Source organism: Lytechinus pictus, chromosome 17, assembly GCF_037042905.1.
Source record: "Lytechinus pictus isolate F3 Inbred chromosome 17, Lp3.0, whole genome shotgun sequence".
NCBI classification, from domain to species: domain Eukaryota; kingdom Metazoa; phylum Echinodermata; class Echinoidea; order Temnopleuroida; family Toxopneustidae; genus Lytechinus; species Lytechinus pictus.
In genome coordinates, this window is record NC_087261.1 from 2,195,142 (window position 1) to 2,215,430 (window position 20,289).

A 20,289-nucleotide genomic window follows, 5' to 3' on the forward strand; every position below is an offset into this window, starting at 1 on the left:
TATTTGAATTTTGTTTGATCGCGACTCATTCTGCGATGAACCTCTTTAATGAATACAAGTAAATCAAATATGTTCAAAACAACGTCAACAAAACAATAAATCACTTTGTCAATATCAATTTAAGCTCTTCAAGCACTGGCCATGCTAGAATAGAATTTATTGATATAAAAAAGCCACTCCACAAACAAATGTCATGAAGCAAGTTCATGAATTCATGTTGTTAAATTCTAACATAATGCATATTATGAGGTAATAAAAGATACAAAATTACATTTCAAAGTAGGTGGCACAGTTCAAGAATAAAATGCAATCAGGGCTTTAACCCTATCTAGGCCAGGGTACAATGTATTTTGGGAGTTCATAGGCCCCCCTTGAGATCTCGGCTGTTGGCTGCGCGATCGCGCCGAAAATTGGCACGCAGGTTGTCTGGGACATAATCTACAAAATTGTATAGTAATTTATTTCACGCAAATTGCTATTAAGTGATTATGCGTAATTAGTATGCGAAATCATACTTTTCCCTTTAGTTTAACTCCCTAAATAAAGCTCCAAATGTTCTAATTTTTGTTTTAGAAACTCTTTGTGGTGTTCCTAGCAAGTGTACATAAAAAAAATTGCAATATCAGCTCAATATCTTATGTATTATATTGTTTTTTGCAATTTCTTATGTATTTCTTTGTTTTTTGACATTTTGTTTTTCATTGTTTTTTCAATGAAATTTGTTGGGGACTCTTCTGAGATCATAACAGCATAAAATAAATACAATTGGACCAGCAAAACTAAAAATAATCATACATTTATGATTTTTGGTTGAAAACACCATTTGCATTGACCTTGTACACGAAATCGAGTTTTTGAGCAATTTTTGGTCTGACATGCACTTACATAATGTTGCATAATTTCGGTACCGCGTACCCGGGTAACGCGAAAACGCAAAAGTTGCGCAAGACTTGAAAGTAAAAAGTCAGCGAGTGGCGCGGTCAAAACAAATTTGCACGGCAAAAATATTGCGCGAATCGTTGAGGGGGGGGCCTCCGAGCCCCCCCCCCCGACCTGGATAGGGTTAAATCACATGATTGTAATCAATAAAACAAGTATTTAAAATAAGTTAAGCAAGACTTTACCAGTGACCAGAAAATGAATTGCTAAAAAAATGAATCAAAATTTTGCTCTGACCTTTCAGCAAATGCATTATAATAAATGTACGTTGGTAATTGGACGTCAGTTGAACAATCATTCCCGTTGAATAGAATATATGGATTGACCTTTGTGTTTAATAGCAACCCCCTTTCCATTACAAATTAATCTGCCGACAAAATAGGAACATCAAATCATAATTTGCGGCTAAAAACATGTATAGATAATTATTCAATCACTTTGAATAATGTAGTCAAAGTTCAGTTTTTGAAGTGAAGTAAGACTTGAGATAATTGGGGTCGGATGTACACAAAGGTTGATCATTTAATGGAATTATCCAGGAATGGGAAAAAACACGATTTCCCCAAGTTGCTTCATATTTTTACCTGAACAATCATTTCCGTTTAATAGAATATATGGATTGACCTTTGTGTTAGCAACCCCCTTTCCATTACAAATTAATCTGCCGACAAAATAGGAACATCAAATCATAATTTGCGGCTAAAGACATGTATAGATAATTATTCAATCACTTTGAATAATGTAGTCAAAGTTCAGTTTTTGAAGTGAAGTAAGACTTGAGATAATTGGGGTCGGATGTACACAAAGGTTGATCATTTAATGGAATTACCCAGGTAGGGGAAAAAACACAATTTCCCCAAGTTGCTTCATATTTTTACCTGAAAAATAAGTATACTGATCAGTAAGAAAACAAGCCATATGACCCTACAACAGAAAAAATCATAAAACTTACATGACGATATCAAAATTAATATCAGAATTATAAGAAATGCCAGAACAAATACAAGTGTAATTGATATAGACATGGAATCGATCAAAGAAGACAAAAATGTCTGTGCTGTGAGTGAATGACCCCATTACTTTTTCTAAACAAAACATTGCAAATTTCTAGTTAGTGTTCTTCATAAATCCTCTATCGAAAAAAAAAGTTAGATAACATACAGTATCAAACCCACGAGAAATTAAGCAATATTCTTTAAAGCCATTTTTATTTATGGAAGTATCCATTGCCTTTCTCTCAAGAGAAAATTGAATTCACAAGAGAAAAAAGAGAAAAACAAAATAACACAATACTGTGTGCAAAAACAGTCTAATTCACCCATTTTATTTATTTTTTCAGCCTAAAATATCTACCAAGTTTGTCCATTTATCAGAAGTTTTGTGTCTGTTCAAGAAATAACAGTACTTTGCAAATGTTTCATAAACTGACCACAAAAAACAACAAAAATGTTTAGCAATCAGAGAATGCACCAGAAGACATTTTGCACAACATCTTTCCAATGTAACAATGTCTACTATCTTAATGGAAATTCTGATTCTGTTGCTTTGATTTGAATTAATTTGACTGAACATGAAGAAGCACCCATTTCTTCCTTCATTATCCACTCTCTTAGTCAATGACAAACATAAATAAGTTGATGGAAATGTAGGATATTTTTTGTAGACAAATTAACAAGCCATGGTATACATGTACAATGTAATGTATGTACTGCATTGATATCACACTTCAATAATACATGTACACATGCATATTCATACTTATAATGCTATACGCCATTTAAAAAAAACCTAAAAAACAAGACATTAACAATGATAATGAATAGATGTTTATGCACTATTGGCAATGGTTAATAACCCTGGTTAAAATGCCTTTAGGGCCCCGTAACACTAAGGTTAGTGATTAATCGCTAATTTGAAAGGAGAAATCTGATTGGTCCCTCGTCAGTCTACTGAGTAAAATGCTCATGCAACGATGATCTTGATAGGCCAATTCATTTAGTGATCACTCACTAACCTTAGTGCTACAAATACCACAGTTTTACCATCAAAACATTTCCCATCAAAGTAAAAAATAAAACAGTATGTTACAAGATACTTTCAGCTTGCAACCACAGAGTTGTAGATAAATAAATGTACAGTTTAGAATGCCAATGTGAAAAAAATAAGATAATTTCAGTCCATAAAAAGCTGAAAATCAGTATTTTGGTGAGGAAATCAGCATTTTCAAAGAAATATCATACATGTAGGACAAGACATGAAACTAAAATGTTAGAAATCAGTATTCTACATGAAACCATCAGTGAGTTGGCAACTCTGAATGTGTCATCTCAAGCACAGACCAGAGGGTTGGAGGGCTAGGGTAGATGACTCCAGGAATCTCTTGAAAATATGTAGTTCCTTATTCCAGATCAAGCCATTCTCTTGTCACTTTCCACCAAGATATCAGTCGTAGAGTATTCTCTTCTTTTCATCTTAGTGCATTGGGAAATTTCTTTGAAGAATTCCAAACATTTTCATCTGTCTTCGTAAGAATGCCCTAATATTACTGGCAAATAAAGTTAAATTATGTCAGTCTGGTATCAGTCTCTTGTCGACTGAAGTAGTAGGAGACCTGAACAACATACAAAGTAAAGATGTATCCCACACTGTAGGTTGGACAACCTTCACCACAAACACTGTGTGAAACAAGTACAACTTGCAGAGATGGCTCTCCATACACTGCATTTGTCCTGAGCATCTTAAGGATATCCTAAAGGCCATTGTCTTTACCCAACTGAATACAACGATATGTGGCGGGATCCAGTCAGTCCTATCATGAATCCGTCCCAAAGTATCTGTCTCCAAAATTTCCTGCAGTGAGACAAAGAATCGTAAAATTATGGAGTGCCAAGGCTATGAAGAAATTTCAGATATAAGGAATCGCAAATTATCCTGTGACATAATTTATGTTTCACAAAATGTTTCTACTTCAATACTACTGAGAATTTCAATCTCAAAATACTTTATTTCAATGAAGGTCAAAAGGGAAGGGATATAAAGCTTGAAATAAGAATAATTACAAAAAGGTAATTTCAAAACAATTAGGGCTCTCAGGCATGATATTCTCCTCTGAAAAAAAAAAATAGCCAAGGGTCGATAAGACACCGCAGAAGTCTGAGGCGCCCCGGTCGGGGTAACAAACTCTTGCATAATAAGGAAATCGAAAGCGATTTTTAAAAAGCAGTAAAAAACAGCATGAGAATGTTCTTGGGCAAAGGATTTCACGTAAAAAATTAAAAAAATCTGACAAAAAATTATTAAATAAAGATTGGAATTCAGATTTAAATCGGGACAATATCATGCCTGGGCTCTTTAAATGACCATGGACGTTAAATTTGCTATTTTCTACTGTGGATCAAGACATCTCTGTTAACATCCACAGAAGCTGTGGATAGAAATATGATAAATATCCATCAAAATATTTCATAAATGATAAAGGTCTAATATGTTTACATAAAGCCATGTTCTGATATGGCATGCCACAAAGCAGCAATATTTGTGATAGTGCTTAAAGGGATGGTCAGGGCTGAAGATATTTATATATATTAATAAATAGAGTAAAATTCACAAAGCAAAATGCTGAAAATTTGATCAAAATCGAATGACAAATGACAAAGTTATTGAATTTTAAAGATTTGCATTATTCCGGAAATTTCCGGTGAAACAGTTCTAGGCTTGTCTTGTTGAATATTCATTAGGTGGGCAGATGATGTCATACCCCTACTTGTTCTTTTGTATTTTATTATATGAAATTAGGTTTATTCAAATTTTTTCAACCAAGAACTAAAACAATTGGATTGACAACTGATTAAGTGCATTAGTTGTTAATTGCCACAACTTATTTCATCATAATGAAGACACATCATTTACACATGTACATGTATGAAATAATTAAACATTTATGATTTCATGTAATAACATAAGAAAAAGGAAAGTGGGGATGTGACATCATCAGCCCACCTAATGAAATTTCATGACGATGTGTATAACTGTTTTCACAAAATATTGATAAACTTTAAAATTCAATAACTTTATTTGTTATCCAATTTTGATGAAATTTTCAGCATTTTGCTCTGTGAATTTTACTCTATTTATTTAGATATAAATATTTTAAGCCAGGACTATCTTTTTAAACATGACATGACAAACCGCTCCATCTAGATCAACATATGCACATCATATGTACATGTACATGTAACAACACTCATATAAAAGAGATTTTGTCTGAGTTGCACAACCAAACCCACTTTTTTTCTAAGAATTTGATTGGTTATTACTTATTTTTTTTAATCAGGCGACATCAAATTGTCTCCTGCCTCTGAAACGTTTTGTTTTGTTGCCTCACATCTCATAAACATTGTACATAAAATGTCGCTGACCTACCAGTATTGTTGCAAAGATCTATCAAGCCATATCTGAACGAACCTTCACTTTTCTTCAACTTACCAATGCCAGGTATGATGTGAAAGTTCTCATTGACCTCCTTATCTACAGCAGTGGTTACTATCTTCACTTTGGGGAAGGCATACGCTACAGTTTGTACACCTATAACATTAATATATAATGACAATTAATAATTACATTATAATAGTATAACAGTATACAGTGGTGCTTAGAAGTTAAAGAATTCTACCAGAAAATGAACTTATTTAATAGAGTGTTCAAGTTCTGCCATGTTTTAGATAATTAATTGTGAAGTCAGGTGACAAAATATTACATTAAATAAAGTTTGTTTCTTGGGCCCCTCCGAACATTGTAGTGTTGCCAACATTCAACACTCAGCATGAAGGAGTGCATTTTGTGGTGAGGTTCACTAACTTTTGAGCACAACTGTAGTGTTGCCTGTCTCAAAATATTCTATTGACAAAGTTAAAGATTGAAGATTCCAAATTCTATTTACAAAGTGCACAAGAAATATAAATGTAGAAAGAATATGAGGGTTGGAATGATAGTCAAAACACCAAGAACTGATACTTTTCGAAAAACTAAAATTTCAGTTTAGATATGAAAGTCTCTTCTAATCGGTTAACCAATAATTTAATGGCAAATTATCCCAAAGGGAAGGTGGTGAAGACGAGAGAGCCCATTCACTGTATCATACTCATGCTTTGTTGGTCTTTAGAAGATGCTGGTATGATGGTTTCAGGTTGATTCCATGACATTTCCTCTAACAATTGCTCCACTATAAAATCCACACACTAATCGAAGACTAATTTTGACCCTGGATATAACAATATACCCTACCTAAAGCTAAAATAAAAATTAAAACAAAGCCCAGAACAATTGTAGCAGGAGTAAATGTTGTGTCACCTAGACGTTACAATCTAGTGAACAAGGCATGACAAGATTTTGCTACATCTTTGGTAACTGTTTTTCATATTATTTCTTAAAAACATTTTTTAATACATTCCTTCAAGAGAGGATAGTCAGAATTCTATTTCAATGATTTCATTGAGGAGTCATTTATTAACTGGAAGAAACTGACTGCTTTAATACAGTATGAAGAAACTTCATAAAAAATCTTGTGTTAAAAAATGAACTACCTTATTGGGGCCCAGTTTAGATCTTGCTCAGCTTGTGAATTTGACCACACAATTCAGTCCCACACGACTCAAAGCTCTTACTCATTTCAGACAATAGTATGAATTATCAATAATAAAAATACAAGTAGAAGAATAATAATACTAATAGGACAATATAAAGATTACAAACCTGATTCAGCAACTAGCAATGATAGAAACAAGATGTTCTCTTGCGGTACATCATGGTCCTAAAGAAAAGGGGAGAGATGAAAGTCTTATCTTAACATTATGAATATTTCATTTTTACCTGATTACAATTTTTATGAAGTAAACAGGTAAGGTATATGTATTTTTGACAAGAAAATGTACAAAATAATTCCTTGAAAGGATCAATTGGTATTCCTCTACACCCAAAAACAGAAAGAAAGGAACAGAATATTAACCCATTGGATGATATAGCTTTAACATGTGTTTTTCATACATGATGCCTTAGTCTCCAACTAGTCTGCATGCACAGACTCCTTTTTGACACTTAAACCAATTATACTAAAGTCTAGAGTGAAGGCTAGACACCAAACTCTCTTTCTGTGTCAAATAAGGTGTCACGCGCGTAAAACATTCCCCATAGACTTGTGTGTTAAAATGGCACTTTAAAAAAATTCATAAAAAATAAATGTGAAATTAGAGGGTCGAATGTTTACTACCATTGGATAGGATATATATATGACATTCCATATCTGACCAGAAAAGGGTATCGTAGCCAGCTCATTAAAAAAATAAATCGCCATTTATGAAGATAACTATGATGGGATCAAATTCATCAACTGAAAAAGTAAAATAGCCCTAATTCTTCCACCAGTCAAAAAGAATAGTTTGAAAGTCATTGATATATCTTCCCAATTTGGACACAGGAAGTTCAGTAGTTACCATTTCTAGAATCAGTGTTTGATTTTAATCATATTCATACACTTTTGTCAATCAGAAATAAATTAGAATGGGTTGGGTCGAACGAATGTCTTTTGCTTTCCTGTTGTAATTAGGCTCATGGCACCATAAGACACAGACAGAGCCAGCTACAGTACATGTACATAGTGAATGTAGTCTCACTACTTCAGACTCTGCATTATGCACTATATGCAAATTGTAAAAAGCAAGGGTCTGTGCCTGCAGACTAGTCTCCAACAGGTTAAGCATGCATGGAGAAGACGATAAATCTTACCAGAAGAACTCTGATAGCCATCATGGCTGCCGCCCCTGTTGCCACGGTAGCATCCATCAAGATGACGTAATCTTTCTTGATGTCCTTAGGTAGCCTCAAGTAGTGCAACTATTGAACATCAAATCAAACAGTTCTATTGGTTACTATTATAACAGATGAAGGCTTTTTAGGGTCAACATTGATCCATACATATTTGTTGATACACTCTATGAGTGAGTTATATCCTCAATCTATTATTTATTGCCTCTGTTAATTTCTGCAGCAAATTAATCAATATTGTGATTTGTGAACATCCTTATATTTGTGTAGATTTAATTACACTGTAATGGAAATAAATTCCTTATACAAATCCAATGTGTACATTATACATGTATGTTTGGATAAAATTAATATAAATGAAACTAATGAATGAAATAAACAAATGAATAGAGGAAATAAATCACATATAATATATAACATAAATAAAAAAGAACAAAATAAACAAAATTAATAAAATGAATGAAAAACATTAAATTAAAAAAATATTATATATAAAAATAAATATTTATAGGACCTTAAACTACTGAGGAAAATAGAATAATGCCTTACCTCAGGTTCTCCTGATATATTATTGGTCTGTATGAGAATCTTTCCCAGTCTGATATCCTTACACACCTCACTCAATGCAGGCTCCATCACCTCCCCTGCTCTCAGAATGGACACACCGCATATCTGTGTAGAATTCAATAGTTTATGACTTGATTTGGAACATTCCATTTGTGGAAATGGGTGTATAAAATGTGAATTTAGAGGGTGATAAAAAAAATGTTGCCAACAAAAGGAACTAATTTGAGTATCTATTTTTTCATATTCTATGTAATGATAGTAATAATTTCTCCTCGGCAATTATTCAGAAACAAATTTCTATTAGACTATCCCCCCCTAAAAGAAAAAAAATGAAAACAAATCCATTGAGCACTTTATGCAGAAATGTTTACTTTTGTCAATTATTACTTCTTGCCACAAATATTTGGGCCCTAGAGCCTGTTACATAAAGAGAAAAACAAAATCAATATTTACAACCAATTGCTTGTATATGGTTTGCCACATATACACAGTTGCAATCAATTATGTTTCAAAGCCTAAAAGTGATTAACCCTTTGCATGCCGATGCTGCAATTTTGCACATTCGTACAATTAAATTCAACAATCAATTCATAATAATTAGTGTTCTTGTCCCCTACCTTCTTATTAGAGAAATTAATAAATAGCAAATTAAGTTCTTGGATAACATTTATACAATAATCATTGGTATCAATGGTGCAATATGGAAATCTTGATTCAAAGAAAATAAATTGTCATTATTATCCCACAATTAATTCACCATGCAAAGAGCAGATATTTAGGTGAATCTACTAGATGATGCATAAAATCAGAAAGATATCAGAAAGGAAGATTTTATTTGAAAAAAAAAGAAGTGATTCAAAGAATAAACAAAATTAGAGCTCACTTCACATCAGCTGTTTATGTTCCTTTTATCATTCATTTTTTAAACATATATACATGTAGTCATGCTACCTTCAGTTTTAAAATGTTTCCACCAATAGCTATACTAGGAGCGGATCGGGGAAGGGCCTTCGCCACCTCTTTCAACCCATTCATTATTTATTTTTCTTTAGCTTAACAATTATTTTTGTAGCAGAATACGTTCTTTATGAACATTGATAACAATTTTGGTTTGTTTTGCTTGTCATTTCTTTTTTTAATGAGTGCCCCACCCCAATAAATCCTTGATCAGCTCCTAGCTATTAAACAGGTTTTTTTTTTTTTTATTAAAGGGGGGAGTGAACTGTGTGTGGTCTCTCATAGACTGTGTGTTATACATACATAGTCTTAAAATATACTTTTTCAGATATCAACTAATACTACAGAGAATAAATTAACCTATAATTGTATTTGTATAGACTGAGAAACTAAAATGTTTTGAGAGGAAGAGTAATTTTTTTGCTACTTAGTAACATAATCACTGCGGTACCGTACAAATCATGTATTGAGTTGTTAATTAGCACGGTATAATTCAAGTGGGTCTATATTACTAGACTACACTATAATTATGGGTCAGGAAACTGGCCAGGTATGAGTAGTTGAGGACTCGAGATGGCGCTATTGGTTCGAATCTGCTTTAGAATAATTATCTTGTATTAACTAAAATAAATATTAAGCAACTCAAGAGATCTCTCTTACATGTGTACCATCCTTTCTTTTCTAATGTACTGTACATGTGGCATTTGAAATCAGAATAAAAAACAAAATTTAATAAAAAGGTTAACAAAAAATACCACTGCACAAATCTGAAAAGGATTAAAAGTTTATAGCCATGATGATAACTCAATAAATAATAAAGATCTCAAAAAGGGTATTTATTTCATCTTAATTCATGATATTACTAAAATGAAATCAATAAAAAATAAGATATCTTATAAACTAATCATTAAATCAAAGCAGACTAATAAATTTTCAATGAAGACAAAAATGAAAATATAAATAGCAAATATTACTGTAATATAAATATACATGTACATGTACATGTTCTTTACTTGATTTCACCAGAGATAAAAAAGAAAGAAAGAAGACAAAAACAAAAAACCCTAAAAATCCTGCTCTGCAAAGAGTGAAATATAACAATCAATTTCAGTGCAATAAAATACATTCCAAATAGCCATAAAAGTGCAATGACCTACATGAAGCTTTGAAAAAAATGTAGTGACAAAAAGAGACTTAATGTATTTCAAGTATAAAGTCAATACCGTAATGAAAATGTTACGCTTCTTATTAAGTTTTGCATATACCGAAGACATTAACTGCCGTGATAAGGCTAACAATCTCCTTCAGACAGGGGAAGTCAGCCAAAAATTAAATTTGATCAAATACAAAGATATAATGGCAAGTACTGAAATATTTAGGTGTCAAGAAACCAGCTAGAGAATGACTTTAAAATGTCCAATAAACATAAACACAATGTTATTTACACTAGTCAGCCCTTATTTCTCTTGTAAACTTAAAATTACCCACACATCAAAGAAGATTGTTGAAATAAAAACACTGCATTATCCCTGATATGGAATTATCATTAGATTAAAAATGACAATATAATGTACATTTGCCTAATAATGCATTAACTGCCTTCTATTAAATGTGAGTCTTCTATGAAATGAAATTTCCATACATGACAAGATATCTTGTTGGTGACTTTAAAACAGTTCTGCATCAAGATCATTGACAGAATGGCATAGGAATCTGCACAAAATGCTCAAAGATATAAATACAATAATAAATAGAAAGTGGATTATAGTTAAGAATGGAAACTAAATAATGTAAATCAACATATGTACATTTATATAAGACTAATTAAATTGTGAAACAGTGTTCAATACCATCGATTATTTTTCAAATTTATGCTTTAAGGATGAAATCACAGCGGACGGATGCTCGATGGATATAGAGCATATGAAGAACATATGCAAAGAGTACACAACAGATACATAGCATTTTCCAACTGATGGCAAAATTCTTTCCATTTAACATCCCCTCTGCAGTGGGACCAGGCCTTTAAGATTGAAATGGAGTTAACGACTGGACAAATTTAATATTTTCTGGTATAATGAACACCAGCTGCACAATTTCATGTAGCACCTTGTCACCGATTTTTACAATATAAAAATACCCTCATCCAACGCATTGATTCTGTATATGACATTTGTTAGTGAAAATTGCCTCAAGAAATATGCTCCTTATTTCAAATTAGTGCAAAGTACTGCTCATAAATAATGTTACATGTACATGAGTGTGAACATGATTGTTACATGGGTTGAATCGCTATTATCCATGGGTATTGTTATTTTATGTATTAATTTAGTTTCTTGCAACTGGGTCCCCTTCAGTAAACTACTTAAGCTCAGCACACACCTTGTGACGCGATAGCATTAAGATCCAAATGCAACAAAATCACCGAGTGTGCGCCAACCTACAACGAGCTGCAACTGTGACCTGCAATAGTGCAGTAGGAACGCAGACCTAATCTCAGACATCATCATTTTCCAGCAATTTTGCTGATTTCAGCCAAGCAGAACTGTCCTAGACGATGACGTCATGGCCGATTTAATGCGCTTCTGCAGCGCCCTTATGCAGAGCTGTTGCAATGTGTGCGCTGTGCTGCGATGCGAATGCACAGAGATGCGCTTGGCAACTTCTTGCAATCGGATCTTAGTGCAATCGAATCGCATAGTGTGCGCTGGGCTTTACCAATAACAAATGCAGGAATTCTGTGACATATTGACTGTTGCCCAATCAAACTGCACAATTTCACTAGATTAAAATATTGTCATTGATATTAAGTTATATGAGACAGGCCCCCTTGAGAGTGACTTGATGATAGCGATGTAATAATTATTAAACACATGTGACTTTAATAAAGCAATTTCATAAATTGTGAGCTAAATGTGTGACTATAGCTTTCATTTTCAACATGGAGCAGCGATGTTACATGTAATCTGTTATGAAAGTAACTACAAAACATTTGTTTGAAGCAAAGAATAAAAAAAATAAATAAAAATCCAGAACTTGATTGGCCTACATACACGAGCTCAGATTTCCATATAATGAACAGTATAATGAGGTTTTTAGGAGAAATAATATAAATGGATATTGTTCAGTGACAACTGGGATGTCCTATACACAGATTATTATATATTCCACATGACGAAAATCAAATTAGAAAATACAGAATACTGATTTATACCTAATAACTGCATCATATTGTCCGTTCCCAAGCTAATTAATGAGTCAAGTTATTATTTTGTTTAATTCTCTCCATAAATAATTTGTTTGCACTACATGATACAAGTACTTAAAGGTCAAGTCCACCCCAGGAAAATGTTGATTTGAATAAATAGAGTAAAATCAAACTAGCATTTCGCTGAAAATTTCATCAAAATCAGATGTAAAATAAGAAAGTTATGGCATTTTAAAGTTTCGCTTATTTTTCACAAAACAGTGTTATGCATAACTCAGTGACATGCAAATGAGTCAGTCGATGGTGTCCATCACTCACTATATCTTCTGTTTTTTATTGTTTGAATTATACAATATTTCATTTTTTACAGATTTGACAATAAGGAACAACTTGACTTAACCATATAGTATTACACAGTGCTAATTCTTCATGTTCAGAGAGGAATTAATCATTATTTCACTTGACAATATGAGAAAATTAGAATATTTCATATTTCATATAATAAAATACAAAAGAAATAGTGAGTGGATGATGTCATCAGTCTCCTCATTTGCATACCGACCAGGATGTGCATATAACTGTTTTGTGAAATTAAGCGAAAATTTAAAATGTCATAACTTTCTTATTTTACATCCTATTTTGATGAAATTTTCAGTGTTATGCTTGTTGGATTTTTCTCTTTTTATTCAAATCAACTTTTTGTTGGGGTGGACTTCTCCTTTAACAATACACACACTCACCAATATCCCATCATATTGGGGGTTTCATATCTTTCTTTATAAAACAGTCCGATTTCTGTACCAAACTTAGTCTGATCACTATTCAGATTAAGCAAGGTTAGTGACAGTGATGTATAGGTATAAATGTTATTATTCATTTACTGTCAATCAAATAGAAATTTGTGGTGTTGTAATTCTGTTACCAAATGTTGTAGGGTTTGTCAGTCTCAATTTCCAAACTGCCTTGAAGTTTTTTTTTTTTCCCAATACATGTATATACAGTACATATATATTCTACGCCTTTTCTATTGACTGAATCTCTTCATTCCAATGGAATTCTGCTGACATGAATCATGATGTGAAATACAATCTTGGCAATAGAATTATGGGAAAATGGTGCATTTCCACAAAACACAGACGTCATATGAATCAAAGATGCACATAATGGAATACTTCTATCATTCCAGGGTCCCATCTAAAGAGTTATGATTCATCTGATCAAACTCAATTCTATGGAAATCCATTCATACCATAATTTTTTCTACAAGTAATTGAATAATATTCTGTGTAAACAAAGAGAAGCTTGCTGAATATTCAAGAAAATAATGAATGTATGAATATACATCAAAACAAACAAATAGATGTTGACGATGCTGCCTTTCCATAGTTGTGGTTGATCAGGGCCCCATCTTACAAAGAATTACGATTGATCCAATCAATCGTAACTCTATGGAAATCCATCAGTGTCATAATTTTTTCTACAGGAAATTTGCAAAATGTCCTTTGTAAACAAAGGAGATCACACCAAATTGTCAAGAAATCAATGAATTTATCGATATACATTCATATCTAGACATTTTTTTTGAACAAACATGCATTTTATATGTTGACTTTGCTGGCTTTCCATAGTTGCGATTGATCGGATCAATCGCAACTCTTTGTAAGATGGGCCCCTGGTTTATCGCGACTCTTTGTAAGACAGGGCACAGGATTTTAAAATCCAGGGACCTGTTGCCAAAAAAAGTTTCAATCAAATGCAAATTGAGTTTTAACCAATCAGAGGTACATGTATATATTTTTGTTACTTGTGCTTGGATTATCTTTTTTTCTTCATTTTTTCAGGAGAAATTTCCTATTTCTGCAGATGGTTACTGATCCTACCACTCCAAAGGAACTAAAAATAACACACATAATCAGCAATCACCCCAACTCCACTGCTAAGAAGACAAATCATATCAAACCCATGCAAATTAAAGATGCATGCAATAAGTACAGCCAGCTTTGCAATGTCACCAATTAGATCTTATGCATATGACATCATAATCTTATAGCGCCCTCCCTCAGAGGATATAGGAATATGCATAAATGGAGTGGTCAGAGACATGCCAGCTGTGGATCATGGCTACAGCCTCTAAGATGGCGGTGCGATGACATCAATGCATAAGGTCTATAGATCAACCATTTCCATTTAAAATCAAGTCAATTTCCTAACAACATATTTCAAGCATATTATTTCTAGTTTCACAACAATATGTACACTTAGCTCTTTTTAAAATTCAATTACATGTATAACATTTGTTTAAATATTTTACAGAATCTAAAAAGGAGATAACTTTGGGATATAAAAACATGTATCAATTCTTTTCGAACAACTGTCGGTATTGAAGTGTGTATAGGTTCAGGCACAGAATGAACCCTCATTCTAGATAAAACTAAACTTATAAATACTGCCTACAATGCAGATGTTTTGTTATGAAAAATATTTAAACAAGAATAAAATGTGATGGAATAAAAGCCAGCTCAACAAGAGTGCAAAGAGCTATCCAACACTTAATGGCAGAAAAGAGAAACTTTATGTGGAACTAACATGGCATGTAAATGCACTGCAAACTGCACGTAGGTTATCCAAAAAAAAACCAAAACAACCTGCATATCATCCAATTTTAGTACCAAAAGTCTCTCTCTGATCTAATTACCCAGATAACATGCAAACTACAGGTGCTGGAATACTGTTTATCAAATGATTGATTCATAGAAATAGAGTTAGTTTACCAGACGTGAATTTGTTACAGCTGGTAATGTATGAAAACCATTATCAGGGTGACTTTTTTTTAAATAGGTGTTTAGGCTAATGAATGAATCTCACTTCAAGCCGAGTGTTACATAACATATTTCTGGGGTAGCACAAAACTAACCTTATTTTTGCCATCACTGGACTGGAAAAAGATTAAAAGGAGGAAAACAAGTGAATTATCACATTTTTTCTTCAGTTTGAAATGTTGATCATCCGATGGACTTTTATAGTGGAATGATGATGATGGTGGTGATGGTTTGCAATTTGTTTGCGTTAAGAATTTGGATACACAAGATACAGAGAACATCTCCCTGGAGGGTATGATGAAGGGTATTTAGTACAAGAAGAACATTTACAAAACAACGATGATGACAATACCATGGGTTGAAGTCAATTCTGAAGAATCAATGCATGATGGGATAGAAACAGAGATTTACAAGCACACTGTATGTAATGGACATGCTCTATGATATAAACATCCAAGATCCGTCCCAGAAAATCCTAGCTCGCCCTAGTTCCGGATATGAACTCGATGTTCTGTCCAAAACTCTACACCCCTTGTTTCATAAAGGCTTACAGCTATGGCTACTTTACCATTATGGCAACTACCATGCTAACCTTGATTCTGATTGGCTGCTGAGAGCCCTGTTACCACGGGAGTTACCTAAAGGCCACCGCACACCTTGCGACTGTTCGCGATCCGATTTTTGAACAAATTGCATTTTGCTCATTTTCTGAAAATGTGAATGGAACCTACGTTCTATTTGAGGTTAAAATTAATTGAAAGAATACTAATATAACCATTTTGTAAGATTGTAAGCCTTTATTTTGGAGTAAAGGCCAAATTAGTTTCAAATCGTAGCCAATCGTACGACTGCTATGATGTCATTACGACTAGATACTAAATTTGCTTTTATTCTAAGAAGGATGATAGCATAGCCACAGATTTGAACATAGGTATTCGTACGATGATTTAGAACATTACACAGTAAGATATTTCAAGTTTCAATATTAGCATCAAATTCTACTACGTTTTATTCCAAAATTGAGTCGCAGACCAATCGTAAGGTGTGCGGTCGCCTTTAATGGCAAAGATGTCATAATTTGTATGTCCTTCATGAAACAGCCCCCTGCACAGGCCATGCTGCCACCTCCAACCGCGGTGCTTTCTGGACCTACAGATATAATCTAATCTCGATCCCGGATTGGCTAAATACACAAGGATAATAGTAGTGCTCCACATTCTGAACTTAAAACAATCATGGTCTAACTCTTGGCTAAATTTATGGAAAGCTAATTAGAAAAAAAAAAACTTAACTATGCTTCTTGTGTTTACTTGACTCTTTTCCAATACTTTTGTGACGCAGCAAACTACATGTATGTGTTTCCAAACAAACAAAACTATGACAAAATATTTGAACAGCTTTTTATTCTAACAACACTCACTAAAGCAAGAATCCCGTCCATCTTTTCTAAATACCTTCCTATATTGCCGCCCGATTTATAAGGGGTCTTAAAGCTACACACCACACAAAATAGTGTATTTCCTGTGCCTCAATTTTTAAAACGTGTTCATATGAAAATAAGAAATAATGGGTCAAATAACTCTGAACAGTTGCCAGTTTTCTGTGCATTTTGGGATCAATTGCAGCCCCGGTATAAAATCTGGATAGGAATCGTTCGTCACACTGCCGTCACAGTTCCATGAAGCGAGTGTGCATTTTGCCATTGAAATTGATGGACAATGAGTGGAGCGCAGCTATAGGATCCCTTACCATACATTTTATTTTTCGCATGTAAACCTGGGTAAAGGGCGGCAAACTGGAGATCAATACTCAGTACGATAAGCAAACCTTAAACAAGGCATAAGCGATGTTGTGTCTCGCCCACTTGTGAAAGTAACCAGAAATATTGTGATTTGCAAGGGCACGCGACAGAATTGTATCAAAAGTTCTTGTAAAATAACTGGGATTGAATAACATTTGTCATAAGAGTCTTGCACTTAAACTTTAATGTTGACCTCAAAATGACCTTTGACCTTTACCTCCGACTGCAGAATAACATGCAGTCCCCTAAGTACATCTATCATCCTGGGGGCCGTTTCATAAAGCTGTTCGTAAGTTAAGAACAAATTTAAGAACGACTGGTGAACCTTTCTTACGCGCTTCAACCATTTCCAATGAACATTTTTGTATATACCATTTACACAAGAAAGGATCACCAGTCGTTCTTAAAGTCGCTCTTAACTTACGAACAGCTTTATGAAACACCCACAAGGTTTGGTTTAAAAGGGACTTAAGGTTGCGGAGTTATGTGTCATAAGAGAGTCTTGCACGAAAACTTTAACGTTGACCTGAAAATGACCTTTGACCTTACCATGTGACCTCCGACCATTCCATTAAAAAAGGCATTTTACCTCTTAAGTGTCTAAAAACCATTGCATTTGCAAACTAGCTCCCATAGATTGCTGCCCTATCTGTAGAAAAAAAATATCATCAGATAAAAGTAGAAATAGTAATAAAAACATCGACCATATAACAGAAATTACGAAATTTCTCCCAGATTATAATAAAGATGCACATACTTACCCTCCCCTTAAATCTCTTTCCTGCATACTTAGTATTCTGTGGTGTTTCTACAATACAATCCTATGAAAAGACACAAAACAAAATGATGAAAATACCAGATGACACGAGAAACATTGTTTTTCTTCAAAATCATAACATTTTACTTACAGGTTTTTAATAACAATTATACTTGCTTATATAGCGCGTACTACAGTAACGCAGCATAATTACCCTGGCTTTACACTGTAGCAGAGCAGCTGTTACGCACACTGCGTTTCAAGCAAAATATTCCTGCCAGGTACCCATTTACCTCACCTGGGTTGAGTGCAGCACATTGCAGATCAATTTCCTGCTGAAAAAACTATGCCATGGCTGGGATTTGAACCCATGGCCCTCTGTTTCAAAGTCCAGAGACTAATCCACTGGGCCACAACGCTCCACATTTTGGTAAGATAGTGTAGTTGATGATGCGGCATAACAAACCCTCCTTGAATAGAGACATAGGACAACACGCTCTCTCCTTGATATACGATCACATTCTAACGCCTTGCGCTTCATCATCAATTATGCCATCTACGCAAGCAAAACCTTACCCAAGACCATTCATGATCATGATTAAACTTTAAAGACACAAGTTTCTAATGTCATTGCACCAATGAAATGATCTTCTGGCGAAAAATTACTGATTTTCGTTACAGAAAACTATCACTAACTGGTTGTCTATAATGTGCTTAAGACATACATGTACATTCTACCCATCTAAGCGCTTACAGATTTATCATTATCCCAAGTCATCGGATTCAATCAGTAATTCCCGCACAAAAAGAATGAACATCCTCTACTCCCTGGGGTGTATTCCTGGTAGTTAGCACTCAATACTGGACAAGCTACATGTACAATGATTTCCACATCCTACTAGGTAGCCATTTAACACCTGGTGTGTGTTTCATAAAGCTGTTCGTAAGAGCGACTTTAAGAACTGGTGATCCTTTCTTGTGGTAAATGGTATATTGAATTGGTGATGGTTTAGCGCGTAAGGGTTCACCAGTCATTCGTAAAGTTGCTCTTAACTTACGAACAGCTTTATGAAACTGCTCCCTGGGTGGAGAGTGGCAAAGTGTAGATTTCTGTGTGCGCATCTGTGTTGGTGATCTACATTGTGATAATTTTTTTCAGCTTAGATTCCAAGATTTCACGAAGTTCAGTTTATGCAACTGTACTACTATACAGGGAGATGCCCGATAATAATGTGACAATTAACCTTGGTTTTAAAGACTTTCTCACAAAATCAGTGTTTACTGCAACTACTTTCATTTAATTTTATAATCTACAAGAAAAATATTCATATCATATTATGGTATATATTCACCTCGAATGGTAGCAGTGACAGAGCATACTCTATTAGAATCCTTGTCAACCGCTGGGAATAGAAGATGAATTCATCACGCCCTGTTTCACGATTCCTGACAAGAAACAAAGCGGACACAACATCAATAAAAACAAAATTGTAGTTATTCAAAGAGAGATAGAGAGAGATGGATAATGAACATAGATTTGTGTCCGGCAACACATCACAGCGACTGATCGCACAATCATGATTTTCATGATTTTGCGTACACTGCAGTCAATGCAATCAATCGTAAATAGTGGTTCTACAATTAATTGATGAGCTTTGTAAATTCATTTGAGGTATAAATGTGCAAAAATTGTTGATTGCTATTAAAAGGAGTATCTGCTTTGATATGTAAATGTAAATCCTCTTTCATTTTAATGTTTATATTTTTGCTGTGAATGTATGTCGCGGTATAGAAGATAGTACAGTCTTAATAGTAAAAAGGAAATTGCAGGCATTTGAAAAGAAAAAAAAAAAAAGAATGAAAGACCAGACGGGTAATTCATAAAGAGTCAAGTGTGAATCGGAGTCGTCTTAAACGCCAATGCGCATGTTATTTTACTTGTAATCTGATTAAAGGAGAATGAAACTCTTGGAGCAAGTTAGCTTTTGTGAAAGCAGAAAAATCAAAGAATAAGATCAACAAAAGTTTGAGTAAAATAGGACTAGCAATAGAAGAGTTATGAGCATTTGAATGTCAAGATCACTAATGCTATGGAGATCCTCCCATTGGCAATGCGACCAAGATCTATGATGTCACAGATGAACAACTCTCCCCTTTTGGCCACTGAAAATATACCCCAAAACATCTCTTTTTGCTCATTCTAATCATATGACAAACGATTCATCAATGATATAATGTTGTGAAACCTCTGTACTTGTCCTCTCATAAGGAGAACACCTCACCTTGTGATAGACTCTATAAAAGTGAAAATATAAGTGAAATAAGTACTAAAGTAATGAGGGAGTTGTACGTGTGTGACATCACAGATCTTGGTCGCATTGCCAATGGGAGGATCTACATGGCATTAGTGATCTCAATATTC

At 33.9% G+C, this 20,289-nt stretch overlaps 1 protein-coding gene across 2 annotated transcripts in view; it reads right to left on the bottom strand.

Annotated features, from left to right (window-relative positions):
* Window positions 1–114: 114 nt before the first annotated feature.
* Window positions 115–20,289, bottom strand: part of LOC129280483 (uridine-cytidine kinase-like 1) — a 32,870-nt gene continuing 12,695 nt past the window's right edge. The window contains exons 11-18 of one of the 2 annotated variants that reach the window (XM_064112488.1): window positions 19,220–19,313; window positions 17,872–17,931; window positions 15,405–15,425; window positions 8,308–8,430; window positions 7,720–7,827; window positions 6,691–6,748; window positions 5,425–5,523; window positions 115–3,789 (exon numbers count right to left, since the gene is read on the bottom strand). In XM_064112488.1, coding sequence (XP_063968558.1) covers window positions 3,752–3,789; window positions 5,425–5,523; window positions 6,691–6,748; window positions 7,720–7,827; window positions 8,308–8,430; window positions 15,405–15,425; window positions 17,872–17,931; window positions 19,220–19,313 — 601 coding nt within the window. In that variant the 3' untranslated portion in view covers window positions 115–3,751. The remainder of the gene's footprint in view (window positions 3,790–5,424; window positions 5,524–6,690; window positions 6,749–7,719; window positions 7,828–8,307; window positions 8,431–15,404; window positions 15,426–17,871; window positions 17,932–19,219; window positions 19,314–20,289) is intronic. The other variant, XM_064112489.1, reaches the window with a different exon arrangement.